At 30.9% G+C, this 18,462-nt stretch overlaps 1 protein-coding gene across 8 annotated transcripts in view; it reads left to right on the top strand.

Annotated features, from left to right (window-relative positions):
* Positions 1–18,462, top strand: part of LOC124369236 (CLIP-associating protein 2) — a 192,551-nt gene that overhangs the window by 120,724 nt on the left and 53,365 nt on the right. For 6 of the 8 annotated variants that reach the window (XM_046827116.1, XM_046827120.1, XM_046827118.1 and 3 more), the window contains 3 exons: positions 312–399; positions 2,434–2,586; positions 6,429–6,491. In XM_046827116.1, coding sequence (XP_046683072.1) covers positions 312–399; positions 2,434–2,586; positions 6,429–6,491 — 304 coding nt within the window. The remainder of the gene's footprint in view (positions 1–311; positions 400–2,433; positions 2,587–6,428; positions 6,492–18,462) is intronic. The other 2 variants (XM_046827117.1, XM_046827121.1) reach the window with 2 other exon arrangements.

Raw genomic sequence — 18,462 nt, 5'->3', positions numbered from 1 at the left:
TTGTAGTACCATCCTGCAGTAATAGTTTCTACCTAATCAGATATATAAATCATAAGAAGGATACAAATAATCCAAGCTGTGAACATTTATGAATTATGTAGTCTACTTAGACATTAACAAACAGTTAATATGAAAAACATTCTTTAAAAAGATCTAATCTTTTTTAAGTTAAATTTTTTAACTATTTCCATACTATTTGTTGGTAGTGAAACTTCTCCAGTCATGACAAAGCTAATAATCATGTTGTACTATAAAATAAAGTTTTAAAATATTTGATCAGGTGTAATCATGAATGTGATGTTTGTTTTCAGAACCCGCCCTCCAATCCAGCCATCCAGACCCGTCATGGCACAAAAAATGCTGGCAAAAAGCCTAGAAGCTGAGAACGTACCGTTAACTGTGAGTTAATCTTTCATTATATGTAGTTTATTCATGACATATTAAGTTTTGCTTAATTTTATTCATATAGATAATGAAGTAATTCAATATTGAATAATACAGGAGTTGAAATATTATTTCAATTAACACTTGTTTGTGTTTTACTCACTTGTGTTAAAATATTTCTTAATATTATCCTATTATTTTTATTATTATTATTATTATATTACGTTGTGATGTTTTGTACTTTTCACTATTTCAGGAATTTGCTTCAGAAATATTGAGTAAGAAGTGAAGGATTTCAAAGTATATGATAACAGTGTCATATTTCTTTTAACATATTTAACAATCTATTGATAAAAAGCGTTAATTGAATTGTTTTCTGAATCAATATTTAGTTTGATAGCAGTGAAAAGGATACATGATTCTATTTGTTATTAGTACAATAGTCATACAATAGTAGTACATCTATAAATAACGATTACTATTCTGCATATTGTTATAACGTTAATGTAAACAAAAATGTTAATTCGTGAAATACGATAAATCAAATCTGAGGAAGTTGAAGATTGATTAAAAATGGATATTTCTATATCCTTTGTTATTTAAGAAGCATACTTGAAGCATTTGTTATTTAATCTTTAAGTTTTAAGGCAGTCTAATATGTGAAAATTAAGCGTATGGTTGTAAATGTTTTCAACATTCTGAAAAGGGCTTGGTTTATGTCTTAGCTCTTGGGAAAACATACAACGATACTACTACTGCTCTTTTATATTGTTTGCAATGAACACACTTATGATCCGTATTCTATTTTGATTTCAAATGCAACTGCCTTGTACATTCAGTCAAAATTGTATTACTTTGAGTTACCCAATTATAAAATTCATTTTAAGAAAAAGATTTTTTACATTGAGTATGAAGAAATGTTAATTTTTAATTTTTATAGTAATAGTATGTTTTTATACTTATCTCATTAGCCAAGCTTTTAAGAGTAGTAAGACCCCAAGAGTAAGGATCGAATACAGTGTTTGTGGCACTGTAGACTCCACCTTGTACTGCAGACTCTCACCCTGTATGACACGATACTCTCACAGGCATGGCCTATATAATTATTGGAAGATAAAAGATTATTGTTATAACTTATCATAAATTCTACGCTTATAGAAAGCTTCCACAAATTAAATTTATTTTAGACACAATATATAGAATGTAATTTATGTACATTAAAAATATTAACAAATATAGTTAATCCTTAAAGTTTAAGGCAATTTTATTTTTCAGATGTAAAACGTAATCAATTGTACGGTATTTAATATTTTTCAACATTTTGGAGATGGCTTGGCTGATGTTCTGTATCTTGGAACATATATGTACACTAGGCGTATATTGTCACAATCAGTGATGACACTGGTACTTCATTTGTATTATTTTAAGTACCATTAATTATTCATACAATCAGGTCCAAAAAATCCCTGCAGTTATAAGTATTTGTCTCTATACTGCTGTGGTTCATGGTTATAACAAGTTACATTCAATGTATGTCTAATTATTCTTAAATGTAATCTTTCTATACAATTAGCTTTGCAGTTACTACTATGGAATTTTGGTCCGAACAAAGAGTTTTTATGATATGATATATATTTAGCCCTTCAATTGATTAGCCTGTGTTATCGAAAGTTAGCAGTATTATCAATGAAAAAATGAAGCAAAGTGACACTGTCTTTCTTGGTCTCAGCTTCATAAATGTTGGAGTCGTGTTTCATTAGTTAAATCTCATTTTTGGTTCAAAGTTATTTAATGAAACTGTGTTTATTGAATTCCTTTATTTTTACTCATTCTGTTGTCTTTTTTGTGTGGTGTGTTTAGTGATTTTTGTTGTAACCTGTCTTTACTGTGTCTCCACTTTTCTATTTCCGTCAAATTCATTAAACGTTTAAGTATGATTTCATTACGATAGATGAAGGCTGTTGTGTGTTGTTTTAGTTCCGTACATTAAATATAATGAGCCATTAATAGTACTGTAAGTATCGGGAGTTAAAAGTGCTTGTTTTTTAGCCGTATGAAGCAGATACTCCTGACAACAGCATTGGACACAAGGTGTCTCCACGTAAAACAAGCTATCGTTCTTTTGAGGACCATAGCGACGATAGTGATGCCTCCAGTCTTTGCTCTGAGCGATCGTTTGACTCTTATCGGCGCACTTCTGATGTAAGTCACCGACCGTCACATGTATGACTAACGCTTGACATCTTCTCCTGTCACTGTCCTTAATTGCCCCCAAGTAGTTCCTTCTCCAAAAAATGTAGGTTTGATTTCTGGTAGATTTCCCACATTTTTTATTTAAAAAAAACTGTATTACACATCCTACACACTCACATTTGCTTATTAGAAAAAAAGTCATAACAATGTTTTGGCATACCTGATATTGTGTAAATATATTATTCAGGCCTGAGAAAAAAGCAAGTAGATAGTCACCCATCACCATTACTTTATTGTAAACCATTATATCAAACCATTGCATATATTATATCTTATCATTTGGTTATATTTTGCAAACAGGAAGCCCGAAACTCAACACTTTGAAATAGATACTCCCATGAGAAACAGTATGAAAAAGGGAATATGAAATTAATTATTTCTACATAAATCAAAGTTTTTAAAATCTGTATTAGTCCCATTTATGCATTTGAGAATGATATGCTACTACTAGAATAAAATGATAAGAATTGTAGGCATTTTTTTAGAAGAAAACTACTGGCCAAATCCACACAACTTTTAACTTTTGAAAGAGATATCAAAACTTGATTTTCATGTTGTTCTTGGAGTTTCAAAATTCTTAGTAAGGTTTTTTGTGTGGTGTATCTTAACGTTTACAACATTGATCATTTTCACTCATTGTTCACAATTTTTTTGTTATTAAATGTCAATTAGTTTAATTTTTAAAATTGTTTAAATTGATATTATAGATTTGTAAAAAAATTATATTTATTTTAAACATTACACATTTATATTTGTTATTCTCTTACCAATTTCATTCATAAAGGATGGTTTTCATTTGAAAGTATAAAGTTGGGGGCCTTTTATTTGAGAGCATTCCCTAAACATTCTGAACTTACCATAAAGTAGGTACTACGGACGTTCCATAAATTTACTTTTTTTAGATGCTGTTTAAAAATTAGTTGTGGTGTTAGGATTTTTTTGGTCACCCTATACATTTTGGTGATAATATTGTAATATTTCTTTGTGACCAATTAATTAAAATTAGGCCTGTAATTTTCTCACAAGATCACTAGTCAAAACATACGCATAAAGCATGGTACACACGCATAAATACTACTTCCAATTGAACATATTTGTGACACTGGGTTAAAAACTGTAATTTAGAAAAACATCAAATTTATAAATTTTTAACTTGTTATTAATGTTTTAATAACTTTAAATGTAGTCATTTATTAGATAGCATGATTTATATTACTTCATTTGAATAGTTATGACTAAATTTTAAAATTGTTTTAAATATATAGTTTCAGTTTGCTACAACCTTCCCTATATCTTTATGTAGGATTCTCTGTGATAATGTGTCTATGATATAGCTCAATACATGTCATCACATATAACTACAAAATCATTTTAACAACACAGTTATTGAAAGATATACAATCAAAAATAGGGATGAGTTGATTCTACTAAAATGTTACTTCAGCTACATTTTTGTATCAGTTCATAATGTTTTGTACTATTTAAATTTCCATTTTTACAAGTACCTAAAGATAGAGCTTGTAGATAACAATTATTTTATTCAGAGTTTAAATTTTTGTCTGAATTCTATTCCAATCGTTTACTGCTTTTAATGGATACACTATTTAAAAAAAATTATTTTCATGTATGGTTTCATAAATATGAACCATGGAAATTAGTGATGTGTGAATTCTTAAAATTAGACTTGTTGTTCGACTTGGAAATCAACTGGAACTGTAAATTTACAAATTTCAAACCGTTTGATTATATATTTATAATGATAATTGTACTGAACTTAATTTCTTTAGTGTTGATTGCATCTTTGTTAAGGCTCTGTTGGTTCTTGCTTAACTGAGTTGTAATTATTGTGCACTGTCATGTTTCTTCATATTCATAAGGGCCATATCATGTTGTGATCAAGTGCAATATGATTATTGGCTATGCTCTCTAAAATTTACAAACTATTATTAGAAAGGTGAATTTTCAATACCTAATTTTTGTCGTATGTCATCTCCAGCTTCTGATACAGTCTATTGAAAAGCAACAACTAACCCATCTATATAAATAAACTTTATATAATAGGAGATATCGGTATCAGAATTGAGTAAAAAAACCAAGGTGTCAAATATTGTAGATATCACTGTGAACCAAATGATTCCCATATTAAGAATCGGGAGTCGGCTCATCCCTAACTGACTAAAATCTTCACATTTCTACATTGGAAATTTTATTGTAATGTCTAAAAGGCTGCTTTCCAGAACACTTCAAAGTCAGATATCAATATTTTGTGCTACATCTTTTCAATAAAACAGTTAATTAAATATGCATGAGTCCCTGTTTTAGAGCTCAAATATTATCTTGTATTGCTTAGTGTGCATTTGTTATAACAATTTATGAAAGAAGATAGCACAGAAATTCTTGTTAAAACGTTTTCATAACTTCTTATGTTTACGTGGGCTGGAGTGTTCTTGGCTAACTATTAAACATAATTTGCTTTTGATTTTGCAGTCACGCTTATTATTAATTATAACAAAAAGCTTTTTTTATTAATTCTCTTATTTACATTTTGCCTGTATGCTCTAAACTTGAATACATGAAAATTATTAGATTTTTGTAGAATCTATAGATAACGATGGAAGTTAAAAATTTGTTTCCTTGTATCTTAACTTAAACCTTGCGTTGTTTATTAAACTCAGGATTATTACACAATGTTGTGGTGTACAAACCATTCACTAAAGGATCAGCTTTCACTCTACAGTGAGTGAGTTATTATGAGGCCATTAGTTGTTGCTGCCATTTGTGGAGTGCATTTTTGTTTATTGGTTTTTCTTATAACGCACATGACAGTAAAATATTTCTCAACCTAATATTAACATGAAAACACATTCCTACTGTTTGTGACGCTTTAGCACAAATGTAATGACTATGAAGAAAACAAGATTTCCTAACTAACTCCTTTAGTGTGTAGTAACTGTACTTGTACAGCCTTATTGTAGGGTTATGATAAAAACTAGACAGCAGTCACCCAACTTAGTAGTATCCAGAACACATTATACAACACAATATTTATAGATTTACAGAACATTGATCATAGTAATCAGATGTACAGACTCATATACTACAGTTTTGGTTTTTAATTTTTGTTATATTTTATCAGGGCAATCTATTTTCTTTTGAAGTTGTAGTACTATTTTTTGTGGAATTCAAATTTCTGTGTTACAATTGTTCCAATTAAATTTTAATAATTTAAGAATACAAATATAACTTTTTTTAGAAAAATCTACAAAACTCAGTATTTATTTATTTGTATTCTTGCCTTCTAAATCACACCAAAAAATAACAGTCATATTCTTCATAATAGATAAATTATGTTTATGTTCATACTACAAGTAATTTCAATTAGTAGCCTACACTTATAATTTAATAATACAGATATACAATCAAGTCACAAACACACACACACACACACACACACACACACAGCAACTCAATTATTTACTTCTTACTGTAATATACTTTCTGATTTAGAGCTGATACAAGTATATTCCTTTCACACAATGTTGGTTCTTAGATTTGCATGTACAATAATTAACTATGTGGTCCACAAGTAACTTATCAAACAAATTTATTCGTAAGTAGGTATAGTGAAAATGTTGATTGTATAATTTTAAATAGTAAAAATTCAGGATCATAAGAATAGTAGACAGTACAAGGTAACTACAGAATTTGGGTGTCCAGCGTTAAGTCTGAGTGGAGGAGATGTGAGGCATGGGTGTTGCATGAGTGTTGTCACTAACGTTGTCTGTTCTTAGTCGTACTCGTGGAGTGGCTCGCAACAACGACTCTACCGTGATGTCTGGGACTCTGGTGCTAAGGTAAGGTTTGTTCGCATCCCCACCTCACTCGTGTCACTCTTGGTCGTCTAGGTGGAGGACTCTTGCTATCGGGAAGTGGGATGAACGTTCTTTAATTGAAACTTTGCTTGTACATATGGTTTTAGTCTCTCACCCAACTGAATTGCTTTCTGGTAAACCCATTTTAATAATTTATTTTTTATATTCACATCCTATTCGCTAGTCATCATACATTGTTGCATTTCATTATTCAAAGTGGCACAATTCAAAGGTTCTATCAGTAACATAACACAATAATAATTTGTTTTTCATCTTGAAACAACTGCTTTCTAAGTCTATTGTAGACTAATATAATAGAAAAATTCCCAATATGCAGGTGTAGTACTGTATTTTCTTCCATTTTTACCCAATGTCGTCTTTTCTATGATATCCTGGTTTTTATTGTGTATCAAATTTTTATTACTTTTTTTATATTTGTTCCATAATTATATTCATTGCATTGAATTATTACTAATAGTGGACAGATTTACAAAGTAAGATTGGACTCGATGGATTTTTTTACAAGGTTTATATAATCCTGACAATTACAAATCTGAATTTTTCCATGGTTTCTTAGAAACTGTTTTAGATTACTAGTTCTTCTGACATTCAATCAGTAATAAAATATATCTAACAAGGTTAGTAACAGGTTGTGGGATTTTTGAGATTTTGATTCAGTTGTAAGTATAATTAATGTAAATTTTAAGTGGGTTTTTTAATTTGTTTTCTAATTAGGTGGGCATTTTACTATTTTCATATGAGGAGGTAAAAAGTTGCTGGATTTAGAAATTAATAAAAGTCTCACCACTCAAGCACCAAACTTACTAGAAAATGTTGAGCAAAAAAATGTCTAGTTTTATATTTTTTCCCCCATTTTCTATACATTTTTTAAGCAGATACATATTTCTTATTGAACTAAAGTATTGATCTTTACAAACAACAATATAACATTTATGACAGTGAAAATAAAGTTTAAATTTTTAAAACAGATAAACTTTTAAACAATAAAAAATATATGTATAAAGTATACCTAGTTTACCTCAATATGCAATTATATCTCAAGATATAAATTAAAAAAAACAAATAAACAATAAAACAAGATATGAATAAAGTAGAAGTAGTTTACATCAATATACAATTGTATCTCAATATAGTGTTGTAAAATAAAAATTATCACAAATTAAGTTTTCAGCATTATGGAAGTTAAAATTGCAATGTTAAAGTGTGTTTATTCAGTTCTGTAAATAGCTAATACCATACCTAAAATGTTAATGCACTAATCACTTAAAACATTATCATTAATAATCTAACGCTTGTAGTAAAAATGCGTTAAAATCTTTTTAACATGGGTGATATTTGTATAGAATACGTTTTGCGTTCCAGATTCTAGAATGTTTTGGTTTCTAGATATTTCCAATTTAATTATAATAAGATAATCATACCTGGTCAGACCAATGGCTGTAAATCTAAATATAATTTTGTTATTAGAAAGTATAGTAAAAGTTGGTGAAAGTTAATAGCAGTTGTTACTTATACATTACACATGCTGGATGTTGTAAATATATTTAGAGAACTTTGTCTGAAATAAAACGTGTATTATGCAATTTGTTTCTTGAAATACAAACACAACTGTGTGCTAATACATTGTGATGCCTTCTGTATAGCTTTAGAAAGAATGAATTGGAATTAATTTAAGACATGTTTTACTATTAAATATATTTTCTGAGGAATGATCTTTTAAAACTTACTAGAATTGTATAAAAAGCCATGTTTCATTGCACTCATTGGAAAGTATTGAAACTAACGGCTTCATAATATGCATAGTAGAACGACAGAATAAAATATCAACAGAATTAATGTAATAGGTAAAGCATAAATCTGTGAGATATTATATGAGTTTTAAAATGTTCAACCTATTAAAATACGTGCAAAGCATTGTTCTTGAAAAGAAGAATGTTCTAATTCTAATATAGTATAATATCAAACTTTTTTTAAGTATTAGTTATATGTAGTTATTGGTTTTGACTTTTTTTTAATTCAACCTGTTACAACCCCTGCCTTACTACTTAATAGACAACTTTTTTTACATTTTGGTTTAGGAAAAATTTAAAGCACTCTTTGAATTAAGTTTTTGATTGATACATACACAATTGAGCCATGGTGTTTGTTCTTAGCTGATCTTTTTCATTTTCAAATAAAAACTAAACACTTGAAAGTTGATGATTCAACGATGATATAGGTACCAATGTACCAAAGATTCGCCCGGGGTGGTGCATCAATCATGATATGATTCCATTATACAATCTGGATATTTAAAGCACATTCATAAAAAATTGGTTTTGTTTCAATTCATTCAATCTGTCACTTATATATTATATCTGCAGAAAAAATACTAGTATGTATCAATTCAGGAGTTCATAATGAAATTTTTTCCTTTTCAAAAACCAATTCCTACTATATTTCACATATTCTATTTAGAAACATATGTAACAACTTTCAGCATTTAAATTTATTTGAATCAGGTACTATTGCAAATAAATTTTAAATATAATGTCACAGAATGTTGTTACAAATTGGAGTCCAAGGATCCGAGACTTTCATTCACTCAGATTGGGGACCAACCTGACCTTGACCCCTCCCCCCCCCCCGTGCTTGTCATATCACGGTCTTGTCTATGTGGCCTTACGTCTACCGATGGTTTTGCCTTATACAACAATATTATCTCTTAACTCCTTCATCACACAACTAAATATTTCTGCATTTTATGCCCTAAAACACACCAACACGTAACGATAGTACTTTTGTTCGACAGTTAGATAACACTTTTTAATACAACTCTAGCCTACACACAGGCTGCTTGCCCATGTAGGCTAATTTCCATTGTAGACTACATATTTAGCTACATATATGTATTAAGCATATATATGTGTGGTTTATTAGTATTTATAGTTTAATAACTAATACTTAAATTACATAAATAATACTTATCCAACTGATGTACTTAAAATTAAACTGTTTACTTAGTAAGTATTATAAAAGGGTAAGTTACAATATTTTCACCTGTGTATAGGTGTATATGTTCTTGGAAATAAATCATTTTTCTATTCTATTCTATATTAAAATGATGACTATTCTCCATATTCCAAATTTAATGTGCTCATATCTCTGTTCTTCTTTTGTGGAGATCACAAAGTGCAAGTTGATCTATATTTACTTTTAACTTTTCCAGCAGATAATGAAGTTAATCCTGTACATTGGACATATTCTGTCTCTTTTTGTAATAAAGAAGTATGCCATCTTTTTGTTCTTTTATATTTTACTCAATTCAATGACATTGTTTTCTGGAAACCAGAATCATATTAAATGCAAGGTCCAATGCTTTAAAGATCCAATTAGGCAATATTTAATTATTATTATTAGGTTTTTAGATGCTTTCATATACAGGGTGGCCACAAATTACTCTTATCAAACTTTACCATTTGATTTTCCAGGTCAAAATAAGTAAGAAATATCATATAAAGTATAATCCTATCTTGCTTAGTTTACCGTTTTGTCTGTCTTCTTGTGTTTGTTAAGGAAAGACAAAATTTTAAAACTGAATAAAGATATCAAGTTCAAACTTTGCTAAATGTTTACTCTAATTAAGATTTTTCACAGCATTTCTGCAAACTATACAGGGTCCCCACTCGACCATAGAAACCGTGAATAAACCGTGAATTTTGTACATTGTGAAAAAACCTTAAATAAGCCGTGAGTTCAATGTACAAACCGTGGGAACCTCTACAACTTGCTATTAAATGAATCAACATGCATCGTCACCGTGACTATGTTGTAAGGTCCGATTAACACATGAGTGAGAATTAAACAAGCCTAATCGCAGCGTCCTGCGGTGATCTGTCTTTGCGTGATTTACTAGTGTGCCAGATTAAATGGAGATGTTTACTCAAGCAACCTGGTTGACTGCAGCATACAGCAGCAACGATTGCAACAACCGCCACCACTACTAGATCACAGCCAACATTGGCGTGTCACAGTCCCAGTTCTAGTAGTGTTTGGGGCAGCATTGAACATTTCACACTGGCTACCAGTTGTTGCACAACCTTCTTTTCAATGGATGTGCCAATCTTCTCGAAATATTCTTGGTGGATTCAGTTGTAGAGGTGTACACATTGATGCTCAATAACATACAAACATTAGCCTACTTTTATGATGTAAATATTTTATTGTTTTTTATTTGTTTGTTTGTGTCACTTATAATAAGATAGATCAGCTTAGAAAATATATCCGTATTTTTTAATAAATTTTTACTTGAAATTTTTTTGTTATTTATTTTAAAATTGTAATACTTTATAAATAGATTTACTCACCAGTGCTAATAGTTTTGCATGGCAAGAAAAGTTAATGATTTGGTTATTTTATTAAGGAAAGTATGTCAAAATTACACCTAAATTTAGGTACAAATTTGGTATGATAAAATGTTATTTAGTTTGCTGTGAAAGATATTGCTGAAATATAAACTTCTTACTTTATTCTAGCTTAACATGTAATTAAGTAAATTAATAAAAAATTTAACTACTTTTTTAGTTGGCTATAAATAGTAAATTATTTTCTCCCACATTTAATCCGATTCATAATCTGGTTTAAATAGTATCTACTAAAACTGTTTAATAATAACTGTTGTTAATATTAAAATACCTACTAGGGACATAGGAAAGAAAATAATCAATCATCATCTATGGGCCCTATTTTTTGTTTTTTTATAAATATTTGTTGTTTTAACATTCACCTTTATACATTTTTAGTAATGGTATTACGATTCTACTTGACTGCAGGAATAATTAATTTACTATTTTCAGTTTTTTTTTAAACATGTCAATTTTGTATTTAGTATTTTTCTACATTTTAGTGTAGCGTTACCACTTTTGATATGGAACATTTTATGCTTTTATAAAACAAATATTTATTTTAGCGACAATTAATAAACTTAATAATATTTAGTGCTACGAAACATTATTAATGGTAATGTCCAAGGTGGTTAGATTGCTCATAATTTCTTCTACAAACAGTTCTACGTCGAACACACCGGTATGCACATTTAAAGAAGGCTAAAATGGCTGCCTAAAATGGTCTTGCGATTTCACTGTAGCAACCAACAACTTTTATATCTGTTCTATCGGTGTTTTGAAATTGCTCTAAATCACAGCAGGAGCAATCGCTGCGAATTGCTAAGATTAGGTTTGTGCAGTTCTCGCACGTGTGAACCACTCCTGTGGGCAGATTAATAGTAAGAGGTCTAATGTGATGATATAAGCGGCAAATTTATCTGCTTTTATGCTCATTGTTAAACAAACCTTATCTTTGAACGCCCCTACAGCCCCAGTTGCTTGTGTCATAACCAAGACCTAAAATTCGTATTTTTTAAATGCATCCGTTCATTCCAGCACAAATTGTCGATATCATTAGTGGAATAAGGAATAATTTAAAATAGTTTCACCATTTAGGTGCATCTGAGAAACGAAACGCACCTGTATTCAAGCTGAGTTGAGATGCGAGAATCACAGATGCTCAAGTGCTGAGTCCTAGACTACTGCACGCACGTAGCGCGAAATGTGTGGTAATTTTCACACTAGATATTGAAAATGACCACCCCGTGTGAAAAACAACAACTTTTCTATTTTTTTTTCTGTAATGTTTATAAAACTTATTGACCAAGTGTCATAAAAAAGTTCTCTACAGGATCAAATGAGGAAAGAGAAATACTAGTATGAATATCAATGCTCCGCTCTCCAGGTAAACCGAAATCACTGAGGAAGGTTGAACTTGAAACTGGTGTTCCAAAGCCTTCAGTATAGAGAATAATTAAGAAAATCTAAATTAAATTTTACAAAAGTCACCAAATCCATAATCTTCTTGAAGATGATCCGGACAGGAGAGTTGAATTTTGTTGTATATTTGAGTTTCATGAGCTAGATCCTAATTGGCATTTCAGACAAGTCAACTTTCTACCACAATGATGCTGTAAGTAGGCGTAATTGTAATTAATCCAACACCGGTAATCCACACATTCTTGAACAGACTCTACTCAAATCAAAACGAATTACTGTTTGGGCAGCTATCAGTTGTAATGGGGTGTTATCTTACGACATTTCAGACAGTACAATGACTGGGAATAGGTATGAACAGGTTTTAAATGAACAAGTCTTGCCTTATTTTATGGTTCTAGAAGTGGATCAAGCAATCTTCCAACAAGATGGTGCTCCTCCTCATTTCGCAAATTCTGTCAAGCAATTACTAAATGACAACCTTCATGGCCGTTTGATTGGTCGTGGAAGTGGTTTTTTAGATTGGCCACCCCGATCCCCAGATGTAACTGTGCGTGATTTCTTTCTATGGGGTTACTTAATTCTAGCAAGTAAAAAATTGACTTTTGCCATGCATTATAGAATGTTCCGGCAATAAAAATCTGACTTGATTTTGATTTGACTTAAAGGAACAAGTATATACTTGTAGCTTGAATAATGATTAGGAATTAAAACAATCAATTGAAGAGGAACTTCTCCAGATACTGCAGGATATCTTTGTAAGAGCTTATGATTCATTTGTTAAGCGCTGTTATCAGTGTGTTGCTGTAGATGGATTACAGTCCAAGTTATTGTGGACTTTAATTGTAGGATTTTTAATAGGCTATGTTCTAATTTTCTGATTGAAATGTTTTATTTCTCTAGAATATGACAATAAATCATTTTCCAATACCAAAAATGCTGTTTTAAAGTATAGTTTTTCTAAATGCCACCATTTTGTTTCAACAATTTCTAGAGAGCTGAAATTTTCTCAGAATATTTTTAAAACCTATTTAATGAATTGTGTAGAATTTCAAAATTGTCTGTGTATAATTGGGCAAGTAATATAAAATCAAACGTTTAAACCTCTTTGTGGGACACCCGGTATATATATATATATATATATATATATATATATATACATATATAAGCATTAATTTGTAAAAATGCAACCTCTATAATAGTTTTGTCTCTGAAATGTGGCAACACTGAATATTTCAAAATTTAAACATCAGTTCTCCATTCCGGTGGTTGACAAATTATTCAGTGAGTAAGAAATATTTTATCTTTATGCTCTATTTTTGTGTTCCATTGTTATGGAAAAAGCATTAAATTTCACATTGGTAAGCTCTTCTTGCCAAATCGCTTCTGCCAATGTGTTTTTTTTTTTTTTTTAAGTTAGATGTTAAATATTTAGTCAGTTTTGTCTATCTATGAATGGTGAAGTGTCTTATCAGATTGCATGTGCACAAAAACACACACACATGTGCGTGCACACAGTGTAATGTCTATTTATGGAGAGTTACAAAACTGCTGGTTGGTTATAAATGTTTGGGTCCGACTCATGTTGGATTAGAAAGTACTGTATGTCATAATTGTTAATTCAACCTTCTTTCTTTCTCTTATTAGAAAGAAGGTTGATATATTTAATAATTATATGAAATTAAATATTAAGTTGGGATTAATATAAATTTCTTAATTATTTAAACTATATTACTCATATTTATGCATATGGAATATTCAATATCAAATTAAAATTTAATTGAATTAATTTTTTTTTGTTTTGTCTGGTTTTAAAAGGGATGAACAAAACACAATTTATTTTACATACTCACAGTGCCTACATCTGTAAATCTGAGAAATTTGATGGTAATTCGTTTATTGGTTCAGAAAAAGTCAATCCATTTTAGAAATAACAAAAAATACAAAGTGCCATAGTTTGGTTGCAGATTGAAAAAATAGAAGAATTTTTATCCAACTTAGGTGTAAAATCCGAAAATGTATAGCGAGCTGAGTATTTTGTGTGTGTGTATGTGTGTGTGCGCGCGCACGTGTGTGTGTGTGTGTGCGTGCGTGCATATGCAAATATCTGAACCCTCTGATAATTAAATTCATTGCATATTTGGAATGGTGGACTTTTTTTATTTACTACAAGTTCATCAAAGCAGAAATAATTGTGAGTACTTCTCACTTTCAATGCTACACTCTTTTATTAATTAATTTGTACTCATTTCAATAATCCTTCAAATGATAGCTATGAACATTGTTTGTGATTGAAATAAATTATCTATAAGGATAGTTATAAAATCTTGTCTGGGTGAAATATGGAAATTAACATTACCAGAATATACAATTGTAACCATTAATGTGTTGATGGTTTATACAAACTATTTTTGAGGTTAGATTTGTGTTATGGAAGTTTACACTGATTCACAATAAGCTTATAAACACTGCTTCTTAGCTTCTGCATAAGTTAAGGCTTTAACATTTCTAACTAATAATTCCATTATTTGGTTTCTTGTCTGTTTGTGTTTATGATGTTTTTTGCTTTGAGTTCAGTGTCTGTTGTTCCACAAGCTGATTTTTGCCTATTTGCTTACTTATAGTAATAACTCATGTCATCTTAGTTTTAAATTTCTTCTTAACTGGACTTTTAAAGCTGTAATAATTCAACATTAAAAAATCAAATATATGACTTTTTACTATTATTTACATATATAATTAGTTTTCTTTCTCTATCAATTTTTTTACTTTGATAGTGTTTTTGTGTGTGTGTGTGTGTGTATAAAAAAGTATTGCTAAAAGTAGAAAATAGTGTAGATGTGGATCTTCCAAAACATGTAACTTTGACTTTTCAGCAGAAAGCAGCTAAGAGACAGGGGACAGTCGTACTATACCTTGAAGACATTTATTGATATATATTAATTGAAATCATACAAAATTAGTATTAAAAGCTGTGTATTTGTGTACTATATACTGGAAAATCAAAATAATCCACCAAAACATAGATGGTCTAAAAAAACAAAATTGAACGATTGACCCATTTTCTGCACAGTCAAAAAAACGGATATTGTCATTGTAACGGAACATGGACTCAGTAGTGAAATTTTGGAAAATATCAGAATACCAGAATATAAATTCATTGGAGGCTTCTCTAGAACACAACACAGGAAGGGAGGGGTGGCAATATTCAGGAACATGGGAATTCAAATGCAGGGTCAGTATAGTTTCCATTTCCGACTCAGAAAAACAGAAAATGGTATGTGAATCTATCTTGCTGAAAATAAATCTAAAAAAATGCAACTTATACCTGATGGGAGTCTACAGACCACCACACTCCAACTTGGAAAATACGTTAGACACAATCTCAACAGAATTGGACAACATTCACAATTTGAATAGCCCGATAGTCATAATGGGTGACATAAATGTGGATAGCTTGATTGACAGCCATGAAAATCAAAAAGTAATAGAAGCTCTAGGAGGGTTCAACATAAACAGACTAGAACTACCCCCCACAAGAATTTCACACCACAGCCAGACTTCGATTGACACTATATGCACAAACTTAACTACAGAACAGATAACAAAACTGTGTGATAGAAAAACAGGGCTGTCAGATCATACAGCACAAGTATGTAGTATAATGACAGACATGGAAAACCATACAGCAACGGGGTCAAAGGAAAGGGTCATAAATAAACATAATATGGAAGAGATTAAGAGCCCTATTAGCAACACAAAATTGGTTCAGATGTCACATCTAAAGAAAACACGGAAAGTGCTTTTTCAGCTCTAGACAGTGTCATAAAAATATTACACTAGACTCTGTATGCCCATATAAAACAATAAAGAAAAAGAAAGCAAAAGCAAAATGACTATGGGACGCTGAAAGCGAAGATCTAAAAGATCCTACTTAGAAGCACTAAACAGACAAACATTACTGGAAATGCAATTGATAAAGAAGTCACAGCTCTTAGAAAGAAAGACTATGATCTTAAGCTAAAAGATCTAAGGAAAAAACACAATGCGGATTTCATAGAGCAAGCACCAAATAAGTCAAAGGCTTTGTGGAGGGTAATAAATCAGGAAAGAAAGAAAAGAAAAATGTGGAAACGCATATCTTGAGAAAATGAATGTTGAAGGAGCTCTCTGCAAATCACCTGAAAAGATTGCCAATTACCTAAATTGCTTTTTGCAACAATTGCAGAAAGAACACTTGAACAAAATAAAAATGAAAAACAACGTAAAATAATAAATCTCACAAACAACAACGCAGTTCAAAACTTTCAATTCTCAAATACCACTGAAGAGGAAAAATAAGCAAAATAATTGACATAATGAAGCCTAAAACATCAGCCGGCATAGATGATATGACCTCTAAAACTAATTAAATATTGCAAAAGTGAACTTACCATCCACTTACGAACCTAATAAACAAAATCCTTAAATGAAGGTATTTTTCCCAGCAGCCTAAAAACAACTAAAGTCTACCCTAACTATAAAAAGGGGCCAAATTACAGAGGCAGCCAGCTACCGTCCAATATCATGGTCTCAAATTTTTCAAAAATCCTTGAACGAGCTGTTTTGAATAGACTCTTAAAACATTTAAGAGATTCATAATCTTCTTACCCAAAGGCAACATGGCTTTATTGAGAACAGGTCAACAACAAGTGCAGTCACACAACTTATCGAAAGCATCATAGACAAACTAGAACAAGGACACATAGCTTCGACCATCTTGCTTGACTTCAGTGTAAAGCATTTGACACTCTGGATCACAAACTGATAATTGAAAAGCTCAAATCTCTTGGTGTCACTGGAAAAAGAAGCTCAATGGTTTGAAAGCTACCTTGGAAACAGGAAAACAAACTGGTAGAGATTACTTACAAAGAAAATTATGTCCTACGCAAAATTAAATCTGAAATCTACCATTGAATAGAGGTGTACCACAGGGATCCGTTCTTGGGCCCTATCCTCTTACATCCTGTTAACAAATGACTTCCCACAATACCTTGAAGAATTTTGTGAAAACAGTCATGTTTGCTGACGATACAGCATTGATCACTACAGCCAAAGATAAAGAACAAATGGAAATAAACTCACATATAGCTTACAACATGGCAAAGCAGCAGTACTGTTATCATAATGACTTAGTTTTAAATGAAGACAAAAAACCCATCAACTTATTTTCACACCAACTCCAAACCAACACCAAGGATTGCCAGACATTAAAACGGTAGACTCGAATGCATATTTAGGAATAACATTGGACAACAACCTTTCATGGACAGGCCATATAAAACAGCTCTGCAAGAAGTTAAATTCCAACCTCTTTGTTATTAGAAGAATGATACAGATTAGTGATAAAAAAACAGCCCTAACTGCCTATTACTCTTTGTTCGAGTCAAATCTACGATATGGACTATTGGCCTGGGGTGGAACAAGTAGTACAAACCTCCAAACAGTACTTGTAATTCAAAAAAAGAGCCATAAGAACACTGAATGGACTAGGCTGCGTGAAACCTGCAGAGATGCCTTTAAGGAACTCAAGATAATGACAATAGTTCCCTCTACATACTTGAGGCAATCCTCTACGTAGTGAAATCAGGACAAACCAGGATGGGAGACCAGCATAAACTATAACACAAGGCATAGACGCAACTTCCTACTTGAAGCACACCACCTCAGTCTCGTTAAGAAGAAGCCCTCATACAGCGGCGCTGCCTTCTACAACCAGTTGCCTGAAGAACTGAGGAGACTGCCAGAAGAAAAATTGAAGACTTCACTGAGGAACTGGCTCTTAGGACAGATCTGTATATTCAATTCAAGAATTCCTGGACTGGAGAAATCAAACACCAAGATAACAAAGAAACAATATAAAGATGTATTTTTTTTTTTTTTTTTTTTTCTTCTCATGTTTTTAATTATTAAATTTAGATGTATTAATTAATAATTGTTGACGCACCACTGTACTCAATGTATATGTGAATAAAGATTGATTGATTGATTGATTGATTGATTGGAGCACTGTTTATGAAAAGTAAAACAATATTGACATTACTGACAGATCTTATCAAACTAAAAATATATATTTTATTTTCACTGTAATA

Source organism: Homalodisca vitripennis, chromosome X, assembly GCF_021130785.1.
Source record: "Homalodisca vitripennis isolate AUS2020 chromosome X, UT_GWSS_2.1, whole genome shotgun sequence".
In the NCBI taxonomy this organism is placed as follows: domain Eukaryota; kingdom Metazoa; phylum Arthropoda; class Insecta; order Hemiptera; family Cicadellidae; genus Homalodisca; species Homalodisca vitripennis.
Note: the sequence above shows the minus strand (reverse complement) of the source record. Positions and strands in the feature narration are given on the sequence as shown.